General features: G+C 44.4%; 1 protein-coding gene across 6 annotated transcripts in view; it reads left to right on the forward strand.

Moving 5' to 3' along the window:
- Positions 1-25,971, forward strand: part of ACOXL (acyl-CoA oxidase like) — a 357,812-nt gene that overhangs the window by 66,286 nt on the left and 265,555 nt on the right. For all 6 annotated transcript variants that reach the window (XM_027621418.2, XM_027621416.2, XM_027621417.2 and 3 more), the window contains 4 exons: positions 10-124; positions 709-795; positions 2,562-2,634; positions 6,207-6,339. In XM_027621418.2, coding sequence (XP_027477219.1) covers positions 10-124; positions 709-795; positions 2,562-2,634; positions 6,207-6,339 — 408 coding nt within the window. The remainder of the gene's footprint in view (positions 1-9; positions 125-708; positions 796-2,561; positions 2,635-6,206; positions 6,340-25,971) is intronic.

A 25,971-nucleotide genomic window follows, 5' to 3' on the forward strand; every position in this document is an offset into this window, starting at 1 on the left:
TCTGTGTAGGAGTTTGTGATCAACACACCATGTGAAAATGCTGAGAAGATGTACATTGGAAATGCGATGTATGGGAATTATGCCGCCGTCTTCGCTCAGCTCATCATAAACGGAAGATCGCAAGGTTTGTGCTGGTGCAGAGAGCTAGAATAATTCTCTTTACTCTTACTACTTTCCAGCAAGCACTTTACCTTGAAAAGTGCACTTCACAGCACTGGTTTTGTCTTGTATAAACTCAGTGCCAACTTTATTTCTTCAGTATACACGGTGACTGAATTTATTATGACATTTTGGCATTACAGTCATCCCCTCCCCCCCTTACATGCAGTTTTGCTTTCCACGGTTTCAGTTACCTGCTGTCCACTGCAGTCTGGAAGCAGATGATGGTCAAAGGGTTGGTACTAGTGTCACACTCTGTCGCAGCACCTACATCATTCCTGCTCCTCGTCTCATTACGTAGGAAGGAAAACACATGGCATATATAGGGTTCAGTACTTTCTATGGTTTCAGGCATTCACCCCGGTCTTGGAATGTATCCCCTGTGGACACGGGAGGACTATGGTATACACTATTATATGCGGTGCACAGTCCTAGAACTGACTGAATTTCAGGATCAACACAATTTGTAGACCGTTCCAGGAAATGAATAAAGCTTTAACTGTAGCTTTAGAAAAGAGAGTTTAGCAACTGTCCCTCTGCCTTCCTCAGGGCCCCACTGTTTCATTGTTCCTGTCCGCGATGAAAACGGAAGCTTGTACCCGGGAGTGACAGCTATTGATATGATGTACAAGGAAGGTGAGTCCTCAGGTGACACCATTTCTACCCTCATTTGCACTTCCCGCCTGCTCCCTGCCCCATCCAAGAAGGGTCTAACCTGACTCACCAAGACAGTGAAGGCAGAGATTCTTTGATTTTGAAGCCTGATGGAAGTCTTTTATGTCACAACTGTTGGGGAATGTTGAAGATTGCCATTTATGAATATGCATTGCTCTTATTTTCTCCCAGCCTCTCATATTTTCCAGTTGTGAGGCAGCTTTTGCCTTCAGTAATTTCGCCTCCTCTCTTCTTCTTGGACTTGTGGGCTCTCAGACAGCAGGTTGAGGCTCTCTTTTTCCTGCCCCTGAGCCACAGCCTGGTGTTGGTGCCTAGGAGGCCCTTGATGAATCCCGAGGACTGACTCGGGGGACGAGTTTGCTGTTGTAACCCAGGCTGAGCGGCTTAAACGGCAGAATGTATTGGCTCATGGTTCTGGAGGCTATAAGCCCAAGATCAAGGTGATGCCAGGGTTGGTTCCTTCTGAGGGTTGTGAGGGAGAGTCTGTTCCAAGCCTCTCTCCTTAGCTTGTAGATGGTGTCTTCATGCTTGCGTGGTGTTCTTCCTCCTTGTGTGCGTGTCTGTTTCTAAATTTCCCCTTTTGTAAGAACACCAGTCCTTTGGATTAGGACTGACCTCTTTTAATTTGATTATCTCTGTAAAGACCCTATCTACAGATAAGGTCACATCCATAAGTACTTGGGTTTAGAACTCAAACGTGTGAATTTTTGAGGGGTGGGAGAGGGCTGCAATGCGACCTATGACAATTGGTGAGAGCAGGCCATACCTGTGGGCCCCACTGGTTGTCCCCAGCCAAGGCCAAACCAAGCCAAAGAAACAGGTGGGAGAAGAAGGAAAAAGAAACAAAAAGGGAAAAGGGGAAAGGAGATGATTCTTTGGTGGAGGGGATAGTCTCACCTCGGCCCTCGCTGTTCACGACCACTGCCACAGCTGCGGGAATGGGCTGCAAGTGGGATTGTGAGTGCTCTAACTGTATCTCTCAGGGGTGACTGAGGCCCTCGCTGCCCTTGTCCCTTGAAGGCACCCATCGAGTCAAGTGTTGAGGAGAGCAGAGGGCCCAGCTCTTGTGAAGGGGTGCCAGACATTTAAAGCACTGGCAACTTCAGAAAGTCTGCTTTGGTTTCCTTGGAAGCTCCTAAATGCAACTGTATCCTTGTCAAGGTGTGATGTTCCAAATAAAGACGTTTACTAAAGATTTTTTTTTTCCCCTCAGCTCAAATCTTCCCAAGTGTGAGATAAACAAAAAGTAGACCCCAGACTCTGACAGGCATCATTAGGAAACAGGTCCGGCAGTTTTCAGAAACCTTCTGGGGAGTCAGGTCACTGACCCCAGTCAGTCACAGCTGTCCTTGTCTTTTTAGGCATTTGACTTCACTACCCCTTGTTCTCGGAAGGAAGCCCTGGGAGGGAGGAGAAACTTGACTTCTGTATTATTGGGGGAGTAGGTGGCTTTCTTGCCTTCTCTGCGTTTGCCCTGGCATTCCTTCTGATGCCTAGAGCTCCTCCTTTCCAAGTCGCAGCACCCAGATCCTCCACCTGAGCCCAGGAGCACAGAAAGCTCAGCTCTTCGAGAAGACCAACAGAGAGCGTCCCCGCCCCCACCCCATCTAGAGAAGCATCAGCCATCCTGGGAGTAAAGGGAAGGGTTTGGGATTTTAGTGGAGAAGTAGCAGGAAACTGATGCTAGCACAGATTTGTCCCCTGCAGCTGTTTTCTGCTCTCTCTAGGTCTGCACGGTGTGGATAATGGGATCTTAATATTTCACAAGGTTCGGATACCAAGGGAGAACCTGCTGGATAAGTGAGTACTTTTCACTTTAACTCAGATTGGCTGTGCGTATGATCTCATTGCTCTCCCAAGCTAGGCCTGGTGCCTGGGTCTCGTGGGCTGCACGTCCAGGCTGTCTGCCAGCCCCTCCTACAAGTTCATTGACCATCCATTGGAAAATGTAGATAAGAAAACAGAAAAAAATTAAAATTATCCAAAACGCTATTACCCAGATATAATGATTGTTATGCACACTTGAATGTACAACTCTCTAGACTTTTTTTCCATGCTGGTATATCAACAGAGAGAGGTGTGTTTGATTTTTACTGAATGAGATCCACTTATAAATTCTATTTTTTACAACTCGCAATTTCTATTTAACATTATGTCAGATGTTTTTATGCAACAGGAAATACATATATACATTTTCACTTTCAATGTGGCCATAATAGACAAATAAATGATCTATAATTTATGTAATCTATCCTGATTGTTGGGCAATTTAGATTGTTTCCTTAAATTTTTTGGTTGTTGTTGCTATTACACACCAGGCAGTGTTCTTGCCTCCTTTGCGGGTGGCAGGAGGTAAGGTACCACCTTTCAGCTTAGGAGGCTCTTGTAACCAGGGCTGCTTGGATGGATGGATAATGTCAGAGGTGCTCAGTGTCATTTCCCAGCATCCCACTGATGACAGGTTGGGTTAAATGATGAGGAGAAGGCTGCTTCTTCAGGGGCATTTTAGGGGTGGAGCTCTAGGGGTTCACATTACACTTTGCAGAGGCCAAGAAACACCAATTACTGTGACTTTTCTCAACAGCATTTCATGTATCCAATAAAATTCCTGACCTATATACATATTGAAATCTGTGAAAAAGCTAGCAATCAAGCTCTGCATAATCAGGTTTACTATAGATTTTCCCTTAACACTTCATTCGTTTTCTTTGCCTGCACACTCTTGCCAGCAGATAAATGTCATAGATGCCAAAAGTTTAAGAAAAATATGTGGGAAACAAATTCTGTTAACCGCCCCCCTGCTCCCCGGGGAATGGGTAGGAAATAAAATGGAAATGATGAAAGCATCTTTGCAGTTATCCTGGTGTGTGGGGAAGCCTTTGGGTCCCCTCAGGAGCCACCAGTGTCCATGACAGCAGGTCTGAACACCATCAGCCTTCCCCAGAGGTGCCTGCACATTTTCCAGTCACTTAGCTGCAGCACTATACTCTGGGAGATGGGGAAGAGGGAAGGAAAGCTATAGATGTAGAGCTCCCCATGTGTCCCACCTTCATGAGATCTCAGTGGCCTGGCCAGTCTGCCAGAAGCTGGATCCATTGGCTCATCCTTCATCCAATGCATTAGAGATTAGAAAGTTAGATCCAGCCGGAAAAAAAAAAGTGATAGTGAGCTACATGATCTGTAGAAGATAGGAGAATATATGGATTTTTTTGATGAGCAGGGTTTTATTTTAAGCCATTCTATTGGCACTTAAACTGCCCCCAATATGCCAGAGAACAGCAGTGGAAACACAGGCATTTTGAAGGAGGAGCCCCATTTTGGGGGTGTTGATAAAAAGTGGATCAGTAAATAGATGTTCAGATTCATTGCAATCCTTGTCAAAATCCCAGTTGCCCCCGCTTTTTTTGCAGAAATTGAGAAACTGATCTTAAAATTTATATGGCAACACAAGAGAGTCAGAAGAGCCAAAACAATCTTGCTAAAGAACAAAGTAGGAGACTTACACTTCTGATCTGAAAATTTACTACAAATTTACAGTAATTGAGGTGGTGTGGCAGTATAGCGGATCCCCCTGAAAGCAGGTGGGAAGTAAAAAAGGAAAAAAAAAAGAAAAAACCCACTGTGGTATTGGCATAAGGATAAATAGGTAGGCAATGAAATGGAATGGAGAGTCTAGGAATAAATTCTTACATTTGTGGTAAATTAATATTCAACAAGGATAATAAGACTATTTAATGGGGGAAAGAGTAGTCTTTTCAACAAATGGTACTGGGACAACTGGACATCCACATGCAAAAGCATAAAATTGGACTCTTATCTCGTCCCGTATACAAAAATGAACTCAAAATGGATCACAGATATAAACGTAAGGGCCAAAACTGTAAAGCTCTTAGAAGAAAGCATAGGTGTGAATCTTTGTGGCCTTGATTAAGCACCAAAAGCATAAGCAACCAAAGAAAAAAAGAGATAAATTGGACTTCATCAAAATTAAAAAACTTTTGCACCTCAAAGGACACTATGAAGAAAGTGAGAAGACAATGCACAGAAAGGAAGAAAATATTTGGAAATCACATATATTGTAATATATATGATACATATATATCATCTATATCATTTGCAAATCATATGTGTATATATATATCACATATATATATAGCATCCAGAATACAAAAGGAACAATTAAAAGACAAATGACCCAGTTGAAAAATGGGCAAAAATCTGAATAGACATTTCTTTGAAGAAGATATGCAAATGGCTAGTGGGCACATGAAAAGATGCTCAACATCCTTGTCATTAGGGAAATGCCAACCAAAACCACAATGAGATATCACTTTGCACCTGCTCAGATGGCTGTAATAAAAGAGACAGACCATAATAACGGTTGGCGAGGATGTGGAGAAATTTAAACCCTCATACATTGTTGGTGGGGATGAAAATAGTGTTGCTGATTTGGAAAAGAGTTTGGCACTTCTTCAAAAGTTTAAATTTTTCATATGAGCCAATTCTGCTCCTAGGTATGTGTGAAAACATTGTTCACAAGAGAATTGAAAACATGTCTGCACTAAAATGTGTACACAGTTGTTCATAGCATAATTATTCATAATAGCCATAAAAGGGGAAACAACCCAAATATCTATCAACTGATGAATGGATAAACAAAATATGTGTATCAGTACAATGACTTATCACTGGGCCATAAACAGGAATGAAGTATGGACATGCCACAACATGCATGAACCTTGAGAACAGTGAGCTGAGTAAAAGAAGGCACACACAAAAGCCACATATTGTACGATTCCACTGATGGGAAACATCCAGAATAGACAAATCCATAGAGATAGAAAGTAGATTAATGGGTGCCAGGGCCTGGAGTGTGATGAGTATGGGGAGTGACTGCTAATAGTAGGTGGTTTCTTTTGGGGGTGATAAAATGTTTTGGAATTGGACAGTGGTAATGGTTGTACAAGTTTGTGAATGTCCTAAAAACCACTGAATTGCACATTTTAAGAGGGGGGATTTTATGGCATGTGAATTATATATCAACAACAAAAGAGTGGATTGATGTGTAGTCTTCACATTCAGGCTCCGGTGTTGGTTTAATGATGGTGGTCCCCATGCTTCTTTTTGCCAGGGGCCCCTGCTGAGTCACAGGTTGGTGGTGGCACAAAACCTGCTTTTGCTGTCCGTGAGTCAAGCTTTGGTCAGGATCTTCTGGGGAGACTTTTCCCCCATCCCCGACTCTGATGTCTCATAAGGGTATTTCCTGGATCTGGAAACCCTGTGTGTGCATATAGCATCATTTCTAGTGGTGCCATGTTCTTCTTTTTTGTTAACCCTACTCCTCTTTTCCACCTGCCTCTTCCCTACCATAGGTTTGGTTCTGTGGCTCCAGATGGGCAGTACCATTCCCCTATTAAGAACAAGAGTGCAAGATTCAATGTGATGCTGGCAGCGCTGACCCCTTCGAGATTGGCTGTGACTTTCCAAGCTATGGGTGCCATGAAGGTAGTTGACTCTGATTTTAATTTACATCACGGTTTATTCTCTGCATGTTCCAGGGGTGGGTAACAATTTCAGGAGCTGAGCTTCCTGAGCCACAGTTGGTATAATGTGGCTAGGGTTAATGGTTAGATGCTAATAAGTGCCAGTTGGCCACACACAGAGAACATTTCTGCACCCTTCTTATCATGGGATCCTATCCATCTACATCTCAGATGTGCTGCTGATTACGGTGGGTGGAACATAGGCATTGTGGTGAAAGAGCCACAAAGGATGAACTTGGGGGGACTGGGTCGTTCAGATCAAATGCCTCTGCTAGAAAAGCAGCTAAGAGCTGGCACGTGAGGGAAGGCCAGCGTGTCTCAGCTGAGTTCATTGGGGAACTTTGATGGTCACATGGCTGTTTGGAGTATGGCATTCAGCATCACAAGTTGGAGTCCATGAAGCCAGATCCCTAGAAGGCATCTCTACCTCCCCTCCTCTCACACCTTCCCAAATACTGATTTGGAAAGAGCAGCCAGGAGAGGAAAGTTCTGGAAGGGCCTTCTCTTCCTCCTCTTCCTCCTGTTCCTCCTCCCCTTCCTCCTCAAGGCTCAGCATTGTCTGTTCGCTGGGCCCTTTCCATCTCTTTGCATGAGGGAAAAACCTGCTTTAAGCTCCACTGAGCTTGGTGAAGCTGGAAGAAAAATTAAGAAACCCATGAATATACACTGTGGCTCGAATCCAACTTTTCCATCAAGAAGGAATAAATTTCATTCACCTGACTCCAGGCCTCACGTCAGCACACAGTTGTCTGATGAGCAGGAAAATTCTTCTTTACTCTTTTCCACCAGGTTGGCCCTGCTTCCCAGGAAGCCTGCCTGACAGGAGCTGCCCTGTGTTTTGTGTTTCCTGCCAGTTGGTACAACTGTGATGCTGTAAAGACCGACGCTCATTACTAAGCCAGTGACCTCATGCCCATGGGCACTGCTTCCTGCACTTGTGTTCCTGTGGTTCTTAAAGGGTGTTGAGTTCTGAAGTCCCGCATCAGGAACGGCTCAGCCGGTTGGTCCCCTTGGCTGAATTGCCTGACAAATGAATGAGGCCCCAGGGAAGCCTTATGATGAAGGCACAGAGGTGGGGCCAAGACTATGCACAGGATCAGAGTGCTAAGGAAGACTTCTTCTTCAAGTCTGTAATAGAAACCATTTCAGCCATTTGGGGACTCCAGAAAGAGGCAAAAGGAGAGAAGTCAGTGAGCTGAGAATTACACTGTAGAGAAGCCGGGACAAAAATCAGATCCAGGATTATCTGGTAACTTGATGGCAGTCTGCACAATAGCCCCTCTGCTGGCAGTGGCCTTGGGGAGCTCGGTGAACACGAAAGCCCCTGCTGGCTGCTGTGGCCTAGGCAGGCGGTGCAGAAAGCCTGTGCCTGATGTCTCCGAGGGGGCGGTGGTGTGTGGAGGACGCCCACGCTGTCAGGAGGCCCATCAGCTCTTCCAGGCTCCTGGTGGAGTCCTGAGGGGCAGGCACAGGGTAGCAGAGACAGGGAAGAAGCAGGGCCTTCTGGAAGAGACTTTGTTTCTCAGCATTGCCAGAGCTGGAGCCGGGAGGGTGGGGGAGAGGAGACCGTGGCTGATTTTTAAAAGGTCCTCGTTCTCCATTCTACCAAACATTGGCAACGTAGAGGCCTTATCTTGATCATAGAACAGAGAACCGAGGGCTCAAATCTCAGCCAGGACTTGACCAGCAGTGGGGTCGTGGGTGAATCAGGAGGCCTCGTTAAGCCTCAGCTTCTTCATCTGTACAATGGACCTGCGATAATGGTGAGGCAGGAGTGAGTAGAGGTGTGTGCGGCGCTGGCCCAGAGCGAATGTTCGGTAGCTCAGAGCTGTTACTGATGTGATGCCTGGGTCACTGCTGCTGTTACTGTGTTAGCTGTAAGACAGGAATAAGTGCGCTTTTGTTGAAACACATGCCATGCTGGCCTCCAGGTAACGAGGCAGTCCGGAAGGTTTTGCAGAAGCGCGCAGTTTCCTTTGGATTCCCGTGCCTCTGAAGCAAAACAGAGAGGCTGTGAGTCAGCACCTGCCCTGCCCAGGAGGCAGATTTGCCCAGTGACAGGCAGATCCCCTCGTGGAGCCTGCGAGCCCCGGGCGCTGCGTGGTGCAGGCACCACTGATGTGGTCAGCCCTGATGGTCAGCGACCCTGGCCATTGTGATCTCATTGCGAGTGTCTCGGGCGGGGATGATCTCACCAGCCCTCTTGGCATCTCCTCCTCTCCTATGGCTCAAACACATGACAGATGTTTTCTGGGCTGAAACCTAAGACAGGCCTGCTTGTTCTGTTCCCGCTGATGGGTGGAAAAATGGATCCTTTTCTCCTATGTGCATTCCTTAGGTATTAGAAAACTGTCACCGCGGCTCCCCATGGTGACATTTGCTCAAGGCTGAGCATGCCTGGCTCTTTTAAACTTTGCCCAGATGTCTTATTTTTCATGGTTATCTCTCATTTCCATAGTTTCTCAGTACTTTCAGACTTTCTCTTAAAGGCTTGCCTGAATAGCCTTCCTCCAATTTGTGTCCCAAGCATTGAGCCCGATGAAATGATTAGCAGGAACAAAAGGAAGGGAAACCAAGACATTTGGCCTGGGTGGGAGGTGGGGGCTCCAGGGGGCTCTGCAGCTGAAGTGGGGAGACTGGGAAGCCTCTTCAGAGGGAGGAAGGAAGCTGGGGAAAGTCACCGTGAGTTCGGAGGCGGAAGTAGAGGGAGCGTGAAATGTGAAGGAGGTCTAGTGCAAGGTTTGGGTTGATTTTTGCATGGAAGTAAGTATTTCAGCGTAAGACAATCTTGTTCCTCACTCTCCGAAGAGTCTCCCTAGTCTTTTAAAGTAGGTGCTACACAGTACAGTGGGGGCCCTTCCCCAGAGTTCTGAGCAGTTCTGGGTGAGGGTGGGGCCGGGGCCGGTGAGTCTGCATTTCCAGCAAGTTCCCCAGTGATACGGACATTACTGGTTGGGCACCACATTTGGAGAACCCCTGCCCAGAGCAGATGGATACAGTCATAGGTTCCTGGCCCCATCCCAGCCACCTTGTCCCCGTCCTGGGCACCCAGTGCCTCCAAGATCATGGCCCAGTTCTCTGCCCATCTCTAGCCCCTTGCATGACTTCTCACCCGGCCTCCCTCTCACATGCCTGTGCTGCCTAGCGCGCCCACCCCCACTTTTCACATGATTAGTGGTCATGTACAAGTCAGTGCTCAGGCGAGTGTCCCTTCTTCAGAAAGGTCACAGCCTACATGTGGTCCCTCTGTCATGTTTTCAAGGCCCTCTACTCCCCCTTGCAGCATTTATTATGGTTTTGACCAGCTAATGGTGTGATTGGCTGTTTCTGTGTCCTTGCCAGCCTAAAAGCTCCATGCAGCCAGGACCCTGCTGGCCGCCTTCCCTGCTGGGTCTTCAGCTTCCCACGTGGCATGGCACGAAGTAGGAACATAGTAAATAAGAGTTGGTAGAATGAATGAAGAATGAATCAGGGGTGCCCACGTGGCTCAGTCAGTTAAGTGTCTGCCTTCGGCTCAGGTCATGATCTCAGGGTCCTGGGATCGAGCCCCACATTTGGGCTCCCTGCTCGATGGGGAGCCTGCTTCTCCCTCTGTCCTTCCCCCTGCTTGTTCTCTCTCTCTCTCTCTATCAAATAAATAAATAAAATCTTAAAAAAAGGAATGAATCAGAATTCACAAACTGAACACCTGACATAGTTCTTGGGAGAGGTAAGTGTTCAATACATGTTTATCCTGTGGCCCACACCCCAACCCCTCAGCTCATTCCAGAGTGGCAGGAAAGAAAGCTATTGCTAACTCTTCCTTCTGACTCTACACGTAATACGTACTTTACAGTTGTTAACTTATTTCTCCTCATAACAGCTCTGAGGGGGTTCCATTGGTATGTGGGGAAACTAAGGCATGAGGAGGTTAAAGAATTTGTCCAAGGTGGGCACCGAATATACACAGGTTGATTCTGCTGGTCCTCGTTAAGGGAGATGGCCACATATTTGGAAGGATGGTCATAGCATGTTGTGTAGATAAGATTGACATGTAGATATTATTGAGAGATATGGTTGGATTCAGTGGGAACAAGGGCAGGCCAATGCAGTACATGAAGACTAAGAAGTTGGAGGTGCTCGGGCGTGTTCATGAGCTGCTGAAGTAGCTGAGTTACAACTTTGGGTCATAGAAGGTCACGAGCTGGCCTGTGAATCGTTGGGTTAGGAAGACTCTCACCACAGCCCTTAACCAGGACTGCGTCTGGTGGGAGCCATGCTCCTCCTCCTCACCTTATCCTAGTGCCAGTGCTGAAGCAGGCAAAGGGAAGATGCCCCACATGAAGTTGTTCGGGTGAGATGTGTAGGATTGACATGCATGGAAACAGCTGGAGTGTTGTGCTTACTGTAGACCGCAGCAAGGCCATTAACAGCATGTACTCTGGAGTTGGCTTCTTGGATTTGCAGTCTGCTTCTGTGTGACCTCGGCAAGTTGCCGAGCCTCTCCACACCTCTAAATGTAATGATAGCACTCCCTCCTAGAACTGTTGTAAAGCCTGGGTGGGTCCGTACCTGGAAGGGGCTTCTACAGTGCCCGCATACACTACATCGTCCATACCTGGAGGCTGGTATCATAGTATTATAAGGGATGTGGGAGCTATATATTCAGGTTCGGTACTATTGATCATGAAAACGACATCGGAGGCTATGAGGATACCACACTCGATTGGTAACACATGCTCGGCCCTCGGTGGTAGTGGTGCTTGAACTAACAGTAGGGACTTAAGAGGCTGAGCCTGGATGTGGCTGAAAGATGTCTGTGGTCACGGTTGGCTGTGGATATGGGATGGGGAGAAGAGAGGTCCGTGCCATCTGACTTTCTTCCCGGGGTTCAGTAAAGGACACATGGTCCTGAGAGAAGAGTGGAGAGAGTGAATGACCATCTTTGAGTCATAAAAGGTTGCGGTGTGTATGATGGTGGATAACTTTTCCCATTTCCTGGGGCTGAAGGGAGAGCAAAGGGAAGAAATTGGTTTCACATGGGACACTCGTAACTTGTGATGGGAGCATGACCTTTTCTGATAGGGAGCCTTTTTGGATATGAAGAAAGGGCCTGAGGAAGGTGGTAGAGTCCACTTTTTCAAGAGGGTCTCTCTCCCCTATTGATGGGGCTTTGGGGATATTGTGGCCTTGAATAACCTTTTCAAGACCTTCTGACTGTAAGTCTTCATGGAGAATTAGAATAACAAAGAAGAGGAGGTAAGGGGTATCTGAGTCTTCTGAGTCAAAGACGGCTCTTCAAACCACAGGGGGCACGATGGTGCAACATAACTTGGGCCTGCACTGTGTTGGGTGAACACAGAGCAGAGCTGGCTGCGTGTTCCTGCTCTCTGGTCTTGCCCTGGGGCTTCCCCTTCACCCAGGCTTTGATACATCCCCAGAGATGTCCCAGATGTGTGTTCCTCACTCTGGTGTCTGGCTCCTGCATCTGGCTCTGCAATGCCAGGCCTGAGTACTTGAGTCACCAGCAGGGACCGGACCTGGGCAGCTGCCGTCAGAGTGTGACAGTCTGGGTGCCTGATAACCATGAACCAGGCCCCTTAATTTAAAACCTCAATTCCTGTAGCTACCACTATAAAACTATCAGGTTTTTGTCTGTTTAATTCTTGCTAGGAGGTCACCTCGTTTTGGTTTTCTTTTGGAATCATTTTATGTTTATCTCTCCTTCTTGTCACTTAGTGTGTTATCATTTTTATCATTATTAATAGAACATGTAGTGGGCAGAGATCATGCCTTTTTATTTAGTCTCGGTGTAGGGCCTAGTAGAACACTAAATGTCATGAAGTCTTTTTGCTCTGCCTTCCCTTCCTTTCCTTTTCCTTCCCTTTCTTTTCCTTTCTTCCTTCCTTCCATCCACTCAGCCATCTTCCAACAATCTGTACACTCATATACCCACCTGTCCATTCATCCATCTATATACCCATCCCCTCCTCTCATTCATCCATCCACTTATCCACCAGTCCACTCACCTATCCATTCATCCATCCACTTATCCACCAGTCCACTCACCTATCCATTCATCCATCCACTTATCCACCAATCCACTCACCTATCCATTCATCCATCCACTTATCCACCAGTCCACTCACCTATCCATTCATCCATCCACTTATCCACCAATCCACTCACCTATCCATTCATCCATCCACTTATCCACCAGTCCACTCACCTATCCATTCATCCATCCACTTAATCCACCAGTCCACTCACCTATCCATTCATCCATCCACTTATCCACCAATCCACTCACCTATCCATTCATCCATCCACTTATCCACCAGTCCACTCACCTATCCATTCATCCATCCACTTATCTACCAATCCACTCACCTATCCATTCATCCATCCACTTATCCACCAGTCCACTCACCTATCCATTCATCCATCCACTTAATCCACCAGTCCACTCACCTATCCATTCATCCATCCACTTAATCCACCAATCCACTCACCTATCCATTCATCCATCCATTCATCCACCAATCCACTCACCTATCCATTCATCCATCCATTCTTCCACCCACCCACCTTTCCACCCATGCCACTACAAAGACTGTGAACACAAGGGTGATCCATTCATGCACGATTTACTAGTTAATGGGGAGCTATGTAATGTTCTAAAGAAAAGCAGTCACCTTTCTGATGGACACCATATTTTAGAAAATCTCCTTAGGCAAGAGTGTATAAGGAGAGGTCAGAGGCATATTCCATCCTCCAGAGCCTGGCCCTCAGCCAGCATTAAGGACTGAATAAGAAGCATCTCTATAGGACCTTGTATGCCTGAGGGCTTGGGGGGGGGGTCTGAAATGAATAGGATTAGATAGAAATGGAAGTACTCTGACAATGAGCACAGTGAGACCTCTGCTCCATCAAATAGTGTGGTGTAATGGGAGGGCAGAGTGAGGTAGGATATGGGGTCCCTAGAGCAATGTCTTGAAAATGTATGGTACTCGCAAGTGTGTATATCATTGAAATTGACGAGACAAAGTTGATTGATGTTTATTCTTTTGACATTTTGTAATGTGGCCAGTCACCCGTTATCACAGGGAGTTGGAGAGTTGAAAATGGGGCTCATCCTGTGTCAGTTGTATGCTTGTCATTTTAGATGCATTGTGTATGCTTTGAGGAAGCAGGTTCACGTTGCTCATCTTGTTCTACTCAGGTTAACATTATTCTTACTCTAGCATCCTCACACATGCATACACAGGTGTAAGGAGCAGGGGACTTGCTCAGATGCTGGGGAAGTCCCATGGGATAAGGGGTTTGTCTGGATGATCCTCAGAGGGGCCATCTGTGAAATATGTACTGTTTCGTTTTCTGGTTTAGAAACTTCCCAAGGTTGACCACCAGAGGGTAGCAAATACCAATAATGACTTGCAGATTCTTTTTCCTTTATATTTATTTGGGGTTGTATGTAAGAAAAGCCTGGAATTTTGTTGTTATCATCAGTTTAGCATCTTGTCAGCTATCAGTGTTGATTGTTACAAAATGGTTAGTATAAGGAGAGTTGGGGGGGTGCATCAGCTGAGTAATTAATTGTCTGGCCGAAGACCAAGACTGTACATAGGATGCAGAGTTATTTGGATGACTCTTCAGGATATAATTTGGCTCACAAATGTCCTAAGAAATAAGTTTGCAGCATTTTGGGTGGGTGTGAAAATGGTTAATTTTTTTTTGTGGTGTTTCCATGGCAGTTTACATTTTTAACAACTGAAATTTAAACATTTATTTTTTAAAAGGTACATCTGCTGCCTTTTTCCTCAAAGAGCAAAGAGCTAAAGATCCAGTACAACTGTAGATAGGTAGCACATGACATGAATTTTTGAAATGGTTATTTTAAAGAATTGCCATTTTGAATTTACTTCAATTCTGTGAACACATGTGGGATGAGTCGCTGTGGACCGTGAGCAGAGATAACCTGGAACAGGTGTGCGCCCTCCAGGAGCTCCTGGTGTATCCAGGTAACTGAGATACTATAGCGCTGTGAGGGGCTCCACTGTGAGGCAGCCTCCAGGGATTACGTTGGCAGGAAGGGGAAGGTGGTGGTGGTGGTATTGAGAATAACACTTCATAAAGAGAGTCTGGAGATTTTTGTGGTTGGAAGAGACCTCAGAGATAAGAGTCCAGTGTATACGTTTTTTGGAGACACCTCTAAATGAGGCTCCGCGTCTCTCAGGCACAAAGACCTTAGAAGTTGACCTCCAGCCCTCCCACCCTGAGCAAAGTCTCCAGGTCACGCCTGTAGATGGAAAACAACCCAAGAGAACATGGCGGCATATGGAGTCTTTCTGTGCTGGAGGAGAGGAAAGTCTTGGGCATCCCTCCCTCTTTGATGTGGCCCAGGAATGGGAGAGGTTTGTGACGATGATAACGTTTCAAGGAACAGAGCTCCCTTGAACTAAGTCATCAGAGGCTGAGCAAGCCTTGTAGGAAACCCCAGTCTCCTCAAACCCTGCAGTGTGGCCGTGGTAGCTATGAGAGCGATAGTGTTGCTCTTGTCAGTATAGACGGCTTCCAAGTTGCTCTGAGCCTGGGTCCTGCCTGGAAGGGGGCTTGCCTCTAGCAGCCTGCTCACCCAGGACGTGGAGGAATGGTGCCCAGGCTGCAGCTGTGAGGAGCTTCATCTGCCCTGTTGCCTGCCTCTGGGGAGCACCATCTGCACCACCCGAAAGGTCAAGTATGGATGATTAATGGCCCAGGCTTGCTGTCCTTAGGAGCTTTTCCACCTGAAACTTGATATTCCATGTAGCACAAGTGCTTGTACAGGTCCCTGTACCTTTTCCTCACTCCACATTTCACGGACTCCATTCTTCTTCCTCTGCCATGAATCCCTCTGTTGGTAGTTTTTCAGAGAAAGGTGACAGTAGTTCAGGCCATCACCAAATAATAACTCCTTGTTTGAGTGCTTCCCTGAGCATTTTATAGATAATCACTCCTTTAGTCATCACAGTGGCCCTATGAGGTGGGTGCTGTCACAATCCCCATTTTCCAGATGAGAAAACTGAGATATAGAAAAATGTAACAGCTTGGCCCGAGTTCCCCAGGCCTCACAATGTGGCAGCCTGGTGCTGGGGCTTTGCCTTACCCACACTGGGATGGCTTTTGTAATCCTCAAGCAAGGAGTTCTGTGAGTCCATCACAGACCCTTCTCACTGGCATTCCTGGACCGCTTTGACACATGGTTGTATTTGCTTTGGTTAACCAAACCGAACCAAAAATTAAAAATAATTTTTTGTCTACATTTAAAAATGTGATTCCACCCAAACTGGGATTTGGCAGATGCCAATTGGTTAGCGGCTGGGCCAGAATCCCGGCTTCCTTCTCCACTGTGGCCTGGGACCTGATTTGTTTTTTAGCAGCACCACGGACTTTGCGTGATCGCTGTGTGTCACCGTGGTCCTGAGCATCGGTGTGCAGGGAGCATGAGGGGCGAGGGGAGACAGGCGGATCCGACCTTTACGTAGAATGCCCTTTTATGGGGAAAAGGTCCATATATAATGAACATGTGTTGCGTGTGTACAACTCTGAGCTCAGTCCAATGGGATGATTTTTGAATACCTCTGCTTACTCGCATCAGGTTTGCTGGTGAAAGGTTGTATAGGGGCGCCCAGGTGGCTCAGTCGTTAAGCATCTGCCTTCGGCTTGGGTCATGGTCCCAGGGTGCTGGGATCGAGCCCCGCATCGGGCTCCCTGCTCCGCGGGAAGCCTGCTTCTCCCTCTCCCACTCCCCCTGCTGTGTTCCCTCTCTTGCTGTGTCTCTCTCTGTCAAATAAATAAATAAAATCTTTAAAAAAAAAAAGAAAGAAAGAAAGGTTGTATATTCCCCTGTATGAGACTTCTTTGTTAGCTCTGGAAGCGGTTTGGCTTAGGTATGTGGAAATTTTTCAGTAATGTGTCTAGATCTGGTCTTTCATTTTACCCTGCATGGCACTTGGTAAGCTCTTTCAATTTGAAAACTCTTTTCATTTTGGGGAACTTTCTTCTTCTAGTTCTCTGGTAATTCTTTTCCCCTTTTTTTCTCTGTTTTCTCAGAGCTCGGTTTGAAGGTTGGAGTTTTTGTCTTGATTGCCTCTCTCTTACTTTTCCCCTCAGAGTTCTCAATAGGATTTGCTCTATGTTCTGGAATTTTTCTTATTATACATTTTTATTTGTACAATTTTAATTTTCAAGAGCTCTTTCTCTTATCTATTCCTTTTCTGTAGGGATATGTTTTTGTTTTTTAGATGCAGTTGCTTCTGTAATCTAGATCAACTGGAGATTTTTTTCAGAGTTCTAGTCTCTAAATTTTTTTTTTCCCTATAGGGTCAGTTGGGGTCAATTAGAGAAAGAGAGGGTTGGGGGACAGAGAGATTGGAAACCATCTATTACAATCAGTGTGATGTTAGTGCTATAATGGAGTTATGAGCAGGACCAAGACAAGGGTCATTAGGATTAGCTCAAGCCATTGGGGGAGAGTTCCCCCAAAGACTTTCCACTGACTCGGGGCACCTGGGTAGCTCAGTCGTTAAGTGTCTGCCTTCGGCTCAGGTCCTGATCCCAGCGTCCTGGGATCAAGTCCCACATCGGGCTCTCTGCTCAGCGGGAAGCCTGCTTCTCCCTCTCCCACTCCCCCTGCTTGTGTTTCCTCTCTCGCTGTGTCTCTCTCTGTCAAATACGTAAATAAAATCTTAAAAAAAAAAGACTTTACACTGACTCTTGAAGATAAGTAGAAATTGCTTGGGAAACAAAGGGGAGGAAGAACATTCCAGGCAGAGGGGAGACCATGCATGAAGACATGGAGGGGGTATAAACCAATGAAGTCCATGGTGGATGAACAGAAGGCTTACTGTGGCCAGAGCTTCCATGGCCTGCTTGAGAAGTTGTGGTGGTTTATCTACCACACTGACCAAGCTGGCAGGTGAGTGAGGGCCACAGTGGGAAAGGACTTAGGAGCCACAGAGAAGCTGCAAAGGAAGGATTACATGCAGGATAAGGACATGACTGGAACTGCATTTTAGATAGAGTGTCATGGCAGATGGGTGGAAGATAGAGGGAGGTGTAGGGTTGGCAATTGGGACTATGATAATGGTCCAAGTAAGACATGATGTGTGGAAGGGGTGGGGAAAGAATATGGTGTAAATGCAAAGGACAGAATGGAGAGGATATTGGGGCTGGTTGGATGTGAGAGACAAAGGATGACAGCAGGTCTGGCTTTGGTGACTGTGACCTTGAACTCATTCAGGGAGTTAAGAAGGGGTTGCTTCCTATGCTGTCACCAATAGAAATTTTCCTTTAAATATACAACTGGTTTAGACTCTACCCCTAACTTACACTACTGCAGGGACTGTGGGCTGATCTACCTCATGGGGAAGCTGGAGATCAAGACGCTGGAGCTTTTGGAAACCTGCTCTCCTGCTTCCCCCCTTTTTAAGGAGCAGGTGTTGAGGGCTAGCCCCAGGAGAGGCTCCTTCTCATGGGGAGGCCTCCCTGTCCGGCACTGCCAGGACGGCATGGGTGAGCATGCCAAAGGCTGGACTATGGTTTTAGCAAGTCCTTCCCCTACTTCCGTCAGCCGCTTACTCTAGCCTGGCTTGCATCAATAAGAAAGGTGACATTTTGGCCCGTGTCTACAGTTCCTTGGCTTATTTCTCAATTCGTATAAAAGCCAGGTGGGGGTCCCTTGTCATCCCCAATGTAGGGACCATAAAAATAGAAGATGTTCATATTTAAAATGTATGTCCCTGATGAGAATCACAGTGCCCTGCTCCCGTGAGGATATGTGGCCTTACTACATTTATTACACAGTTTGGGGGGGGTCCCGCCTACATTGTAGGGAATCCCCTCTGGATCAGACTTGACCAGAGTTTGGAGAGGTTGTAGCTGGAGCAGGAAGATGTTAAACTGAGGGGTGGGCATTCCCTGCCTCCAAGGTTGCCCCTGGGCGGAGTGCCTGAGGGCTTCTGTGGAACCACCTTTTTTTTTTTTTTTTTTAAGATTTTATTTATTTATTTGAGAGAGAGAATTAGAGAGAGAGAGCATGAGAGGGGCAAGGGTCAGAGGGAGAAGCAGACTCCCCACTGAGCGGGGAACCCAATGCAGGACTCGATCCCGGGACTCCAGGATCATGACCTGAGCCGAAGGCAGTCGCTTAACCAACTGAGCCACCCAGGCGCCCCTGTGGAACCACCTTTATTTGCTGCTCAGAAGACTCTGAAGCAAGTAGGTCTTGCCTGGGGTGCCTGCCGTGTGAGGCCAATCATTGGGAATGTTAGCTTCAAGTGAGCAGGATCTGTGTCTTCTTGGTCACTGTTGTCCCCTCTGGACTTAGAACAGGGCCTGGCACCTAGTAGGCACTTAGTGGGTGAATGGATAGATGAATAGATGGATGGCTATAGTGATGAAGGGAAGGCTTCTTTGGTGGAGAATAAGTCAGTCCACATCACAGCTCCATGGAGATCAGATGTATGTCATTTGGTGGCATTTTAAATGAATTAAGGGCAGTGAACTGTGATCTGAATCTTTAAACAATTAAAAGAAGCATTCTCCATTTCTTCTGTGTATATCCAGACCTTCATTTTATAACTTTGGAGCTTGCCCACATCAGGGTATTTTTAGTCCATGCAGGGGTCTATACAGGCAGAGACTATTTTGTGTTTTATTTCCTGCAGAGCTCACTTGCTTCCTGGCTCACCCTTGCAGATTGCTCATGGGTGAGCCTCATGGGTCTGACGACATTGTCAGTGTGACTGGAGTGCTATTCTGGGCGGATGACGCACAGGTCTGGGGACGGTCTCTCATTCTCTAGAGATGGCCGTGTAACAGGATTAAAGCTTCAGTGAGCAGCCCCTGTCCCAGACTGTGGAGGAGCTGGGTGAAAGGGGATTCTTTCTGGGCAACAGAAATGATCTCATACTTAGCATATAGATCCGATTGCAGTTCCTCAAACAGGCCACACCTTGTCTCTTCTGGGCTCTGCCCATGACCTCCCTCTCTTCTTTCCCATTTACCCATTCTGCCTAAGGGTAGCTGTTCTTTCCTCAGGAAGCGTCCCCACTCTTGCGGCTGCCTTTCCTGCATGGAGCTCTCATGGCACCTGACTGGTCCGGCCCCAGGTGTTAGCTGTGGTCTGCTTCTCGGGCCAGCTGTTAGACTGGCAGCTAGCAGAGGACAGGGGCGTCGCACAGCTCCAGGTGAATATCTGTGGACTGATTCAGCCTGGAGACTCCCCATCCCATTGCCAGCATCTTTGTTCTGAGGAAGTTCAGGAGAAGGGAAAGGCAGCTGCTATGTGCTGACCACTCCCTGACAGGCCAGATGTGCGATGCTTTCTATGCATTTGCTCACCCAGGGCTCACAACAGCTCTACCATAATCCCCATTTTATAGATGAGAAGACAGAGGCTGCGTGACGTAAGGTAGCTTGGCAAGGACAAACAGCTCATGTGGGGGCAATGCAGTGTTTTGCCCACCTTGCCCCAGAATGACTTGAGGGTCTGCGCTGAATAACTCTTGTCAAAGACCCCTTTTTCATCTTTTTCTTTGTAACTGAAATATAGTTGATATACATTATTATATTAGTTTCAGGTGTACAACATAGTGATTTGATATTTATATACTCAATGCTCACCATGATAAGTGTGGCTACTATCTGTTACTATACGAAGTTATTACAATATCATTGACTATATTCCCTATGCTGTACTTATCCACGAGACTTACTTATTTTATAACTGGAATTTTGTACCTCAATCCCTTTCACCTATTTCACCCATCCCCCTGCACTCCTCCCCTCTGGCAACCACCAGTTTGTTCTCTGTATTTATGAGTCTTTTTGTTTGTTGTTTGTTCATTTGTTTTGTTTTTTAGATTCCACATGTAGGTAAAATAATATGGTATTTGTCTTTCTCTGTCTGACTTATTTCACTTAGCATAATACCATCTAGGCCCACCAACATGGATGGCAAGGTTTCATTCTTTTTATGGCTGAATAATAGTTCATTGTGATATAGATGTATGTATACCAAATCTTCTTTATCCATTCATCTATCAATGGACACTTACGTTGCTTCCATATCTTAGGTTGCTTCCATATCTATTGTAAATAATGCTGTAATAATAGCTTATATCTTTTTGAATTAGTATTTGTGTTTTCTTCCAGTAAATACTCAGAAGTGGAATTACTGGGTTGTACATATTTCTATTTTCAATTTTTTTGAGGTATTTCCATACCATTTTCCATAGTGGCTGCACCAATTTGCATCCCCACCAAGAGTGCACAAGGGTTCCCTTTTCTCCACATCCTCGCCAACACTTGTTATTTCTTGGTTTTTTTGATATTAGCCATTCTGACTGGTGTGAGGTGATATCTCATCGTGGTTTTGATTTGCATTTCCCTGATGATGAGTGGTGTTGAGCTTCTGTTCATGTGTCTGTGGGCCATCTGTATGTCTTCTTTGGAGAAATGTCTATTTAGGTCTTCTGCCCATTTTTAAGTCAGATTGTTTGTTTTCTTTGGTGTTGAGTTGTATGAGTTCTTTAGGTATTCTGGATATTAACCCCTCATCGGAAACATTGTTTGTAAATGTCTAGTCCCATTCATTAGGTTGTCTTTTTGTTTCATTGATGGTTTCCTTTGCTGTGCAAAAGCCTTTTAGTTTGATGTAGTCCCAGTTGTTTATTTTTGCTTTTGTTGCCCTTGTCTGAGGAGACAGATCCAAAAAAATATTGCTAAGACCAATGTCCAACACTTTACTGCCTATGTTTCCTTTTGGGAAATTTATAGTTTAGGTCTCACATGTAGGCCTCTAATCCATTTTGAGTTTGTTTTTGTGTATGGTATATGAAAGGGGTCCAGTTTCATTCTTTTGTATGTAGCTATCCAGTTTTCCCAACATCATTTATTGAGGAGACTGTCTTTTCCCCATTGTATATTCTTGCCTCCTTTGTTGTAGATCAATTGACCATCAAACTGTGGGTTTATTTCTGGGCTTTCTATTCTGCTGTATTATCAATGTATCTATTTTATGTTTGTGCCAGTGCCATATTATTTTGATTACTATAGCTTTGTAGTATTGTTTAAAATCTGGGATTGTGATATCTCCAGCTTTGTTCTTCTTTTTCAAGATTGCTTTGGCTATCTGGGGTCTTTCATGGTTCCATATGAATTTTAGGATTATTGGTTCTAGTTCTGTAAAAAATACTATTGCTATTTTGATAGGGATTATGTTGAATCTGTAGATTGCTTTGAATAGTATGGACAATTTAACAATGTCCATTCTTTCAATCAATGAGCTTGGTATAATGTTCCATTTACTTGTGTCATCTTCAATTTCTTAAATCAATGTCTTATAGTTTTCAGAGCATAGGTCACTCGCCTCCTTAAATTTATTTTTTAAATTAAGTTTATTCCTAGATATTTTATTCTTTTTGATACAGTTGTGAATGGGATTATTTTCTCAATTTCTCTTTCTGCTAGTTTGTTATTAGTGTAGAGAAACACAATTAATATGCAGAAACTTCTGTATATTAATTTTGTATCCTTTAACTTTACTGAATTCATGTATTAGTCCTAAGACATGAAGTCTTTTGTGGAGTTCCTAGGGTTTTCTATATGTGGTATCATGTTATCTGCAAATAGTGACAGTTTTACTTCTTCCTTACCAATATGGATGCCTTTTAATTTATTTTTTCTTGTCTTATTGCTGGGTCTAGGACTTCCAGTACTACATTGAATAAGAGTAATGAGAGTGGACAACTTTGTCTTGTTCCTGGTCTTAGAGGAAAAGCTTTCAGCTTTTTACCATTGAGTATGATGTTAGCTGTGGGTTTGTCATATATGGCCTTTAGTATGTTGAGGTATGTTTCTTCTATGCCACTTTGTTTTTTTAAAGATTTTTATTTTTTTAAAGTAACCTCTACACCCAATGTGGTGCTTGAACCCATGACCCTGAGATCAAGAGTCTCACACTCCATCGACTGAACCAGCCAGCTGCCCCATGCCCACTTTATTGGGAGTTATTTTTTTTAATCACGAATGGATGTTCAATCTTGTCAAATGTTTGTTTGTTTTTTCTGTGTCTATCGAGATGATATGATTTTTATTCATTTTGTTAATGTGGTGTATCACATTGATTGATTTGTGGACATTGAATCATCCTTCCCTCCCCTAAATAAATCCTACTTGATCGTGGAAAATACTCCTTTGAATGTATTGTTGAATTAAGTTCGCTAATATTTTGTTGATGATTCTTGCATCTGTGTTCATCCGGGATATTAGGCTATAATATTAGGCTATGCTTATCAGGGATATTAGGCTATGATTTTTCTTTTTCTTTCTTTTTTTTGTAGTGTCTCTGTCTGATTTTGGTATCATGTAATGCTGGTTTTGTAGAATGAATTTGGAAGCATTCCTTTCTCTCTCTTTTTTTTTTTTTTTGAGGGAGAAAAAGATCATGAGCATGGTGGGGGGAGGGGCAGCAAGCGAGGGAGAGAGAATCTTAAGCTGACTTCATACCCAGCATGGAGCCCAATGCAGGACTTGATCTTATGACCCTGAGATCATGATCTGAGCTAAAATCAAGAGTAAGATGCTTAACTGAGTCACCCAGGTGCCCCATCCTTCCTCTTCAATTTATTTATTCATTTAGTTATTTTTAAAGATTTTATTTATTTATCTGACAGAGAGAGAGAGAGTGCAAGCACATGCAGGGGGAGCAGCAGAGGGAGAGGGAGAAGCTGGTTCCCCACCAAGCAGTGAGCCCTATGCAGGGCTTGATCCCAGGATCCTGGGATCATGACCTGAAGCAAAGGCAGGCTCTTAACCAACTGAGCCACCCAGCCTCTCCCTTTCTCTTCAATTTATTAAATCTTCTTTAAATATTTGGTAGAATTTACTTGTGAAGTCATCTGGTCCTGGACTTTTGTTTGTTGGAATTCTTTAAATTACTGATTCAATTTCATTATTAGTAATTGGTCTATTCAGATTTTTTATCTCTTCCTTATTCCACCTTGGAGGATTTATGTTTTTTAGGAATTTATCCATTTCTTCTAGGTTGTCCAGTTTGTTGGTGTGAAATTTTTTTGTAGTTTTCTCTTAAAATCCTTTGTATTTCTGTGGTGTCAGTTGTAATTTCTCTTCCTTTATTTCTGATTTTATTTATTTGCATCCTCTCTTTTTTTTAAATTGATGAATCTGGTTAATGGATTATCAATTTTGCTTATCCTTTCAAAGAACCAGCTCTTAGTTTCACTGATTGTTTCTAGTGTTTTTTTTTTTCAGCCTCTATTTCATTTATTTCCACTCTAATCCTTATTATTTCCTTCCTTTTACTGTGAGCTTTGTTCTTCTTTTTCTAGTTTCTTAGGTGTAAGCTTAGATGGTTTATTTGATTTTTCTTATCTCTTGACGTAGGTCTGTATTGCTATAAACTTTCCTCTTGGAGCTGCTTTATTGTGTCCCAAAGATTTTGAACCACTGTGTTTTCATTTTCATTTGTCTCAGAATTTTTTTAAATTTCCTCTTTGATTTCTTCATTGACCCGTTAGTTGTTTAGCATGTTGTTTCATCTGCGTATGTTTGTGTCTTTTCCAGTTTATTTCTTGTGATTTCTTTCTAGTTGTACACTATTGCGGTCAGAAAAGATGCTTGATATGATTTCAATCTTCTTAAATTTACTGGGACTTGTTTTGTGGCCTAACATGTGATCTATCCTGAGAATGTTACATGTGCATTTGAAAACATGTGTATTCTGCTGTTTTTGGATGGAATGTTCTGTGTGTACTGTTAAGGCCATCTAATCTAATGTGTTGCTCAAAGCCACTGTTTTCTTACTGATTTTTCTGTCTGGATGATATATCCATTGATTTAAGTAGGGTGTTAAAATCCTTACTATTATTGTATTACTGTCAATTTTTCCCTTGATGTCAGTTAATATTCGCTTTATATATTTAGGGCCTCCTGTTTGGGTACATAGATATTTACAACTGTTATATCCTTTTGTAGGGGTGATCCCTTTATCATTAGTAGTGCCCTTCTTCACCTCTTTTTATAATCTTTGTTTTAAAGTCTGTTTTGTCTAATATGTGTGGCTACCCCAGCTTTTTATTTTTTTTGCTTGCATTTGCATGGAATATCTTTTTCCATCCCTTTACCTTCAATCTGTATGTGTCTTTAGGCCTGAAGTGTGCAGCATATATAGATGGGTCTTGTTTTTCTATCCATTTAGTCACTACTTGAAAGGCTCTCTATTTGGAGGCTGCACTGGAGGAGGAGTGTTGGATGTGGGGCCCCAAAGTGCAGCATCTTAGATTTCTGGAAACTTCCATGCCTCTTGCTTGGGTAAACTCTGACCTTTGAGCCCACTTGGCCCATGTTATATTCTGAGGGTTAGATCCTATCTGTCTCTGGGTTTGTGGGGGCAACTTTAGACTCAACTTGATTTTTGTTCGCTGGGATATCATGGGTCAGGTGGTTAGGGTGATGGGCATTAGCACCAGAGTGACTCTCTTGGGCCGTGTTTTCTTTATTAATTTTCATCTGATGAGAATGTTGTAGTGAGTAGACTTTTAAAAAATATTTGCATATCTCATTTCTTTGTTTAATTAGCATTGTAAGAACAAATGTCCCAGTTTTCATGCTTGAATAAATAACTGTCATGGTGTAAGGCGCTAAGGGGCTGGTTCACTGCAGTGCTTTCCCTTTCTCGTGTTTGGCATCTCATCTAAGCTTTGTTTCAATGCACACTCCAGACATTTCTTTTAAAAGAACTAATCTTGTCAGCCAAATAATACCTTCTACTGCCATGAGATATTTCCTAAATTTAGAGGACACTTTGTCATTGTTGCAGCGTGACTCTGAGAATCAGATCACAGGAGATGCTTAGTACAAAAGTATATTCTATGCCTATACTCCGTTTTTAAAGTAAGTAGAATTTTAAAAGTGGAGAAGTTGGTTTAACTATGGCCTTTCCTCTGATATAACCCCACTTTTATATATGATCTTACAAATCCTCTGGCTTATTCACTTTAGTCCACTACATGGACTAAAGGCATGGCAGTATTGTAAGTTTTAGAGGATAGAACATAGATATTAAGTCCCTGCACTTAAGGGGTTTTCAATCCTGTTGGAAAAGCAGAATGTAGACCTGAAAGGATCCTACATCAACATTGACGTCCTGGGAGCATGATGAAGCTGTAACAAGCACAGGCTGACTTGACTTCCATGCGGCAGTTGGAAGCCAGACTGACTTGGCCTGCAGGCATGGAGAGGACACACTGTATTATAAGAAGCATAATTTTCAGAACACTGGAGGGGATAGTTCCACTCAGTGCCGGGAGTATTGTTGATTTCTGGGCTTCATTTGTAAATAGAGACCCAGATAAATGGAGCCAGTCTGGAGATGATACCCAGGATAGTAAAGGGGTGTAACACAGTGCCATGCTAGGAACCACTGGAACATCTGGGGATGCTGGGAAGAGAGAAGATCTTGGGGTAGGGAAGCATGATAGCAACCATGTAATAAACTGGGGATATTGGAGGCAGCTGGGAACCTGGTTTGGCTTAGATGATGGAGGGCTTT

This window comes from Zalophus californianus, chromosome 8 (genome assembly GCF_009762305.2).
Source record: "Zalophus californianus isolate mZalCal1 chromosome 8, mZalCal1.pri.v2, whole genome shotgun sequence".
Classification (NCBI taxonomy): domain Eukaryota; kingdom Metazoa; phylum Chordata; class Mammalia; order Carnivora; family Otariidae; genus Zalophus; species Zalophus californianus.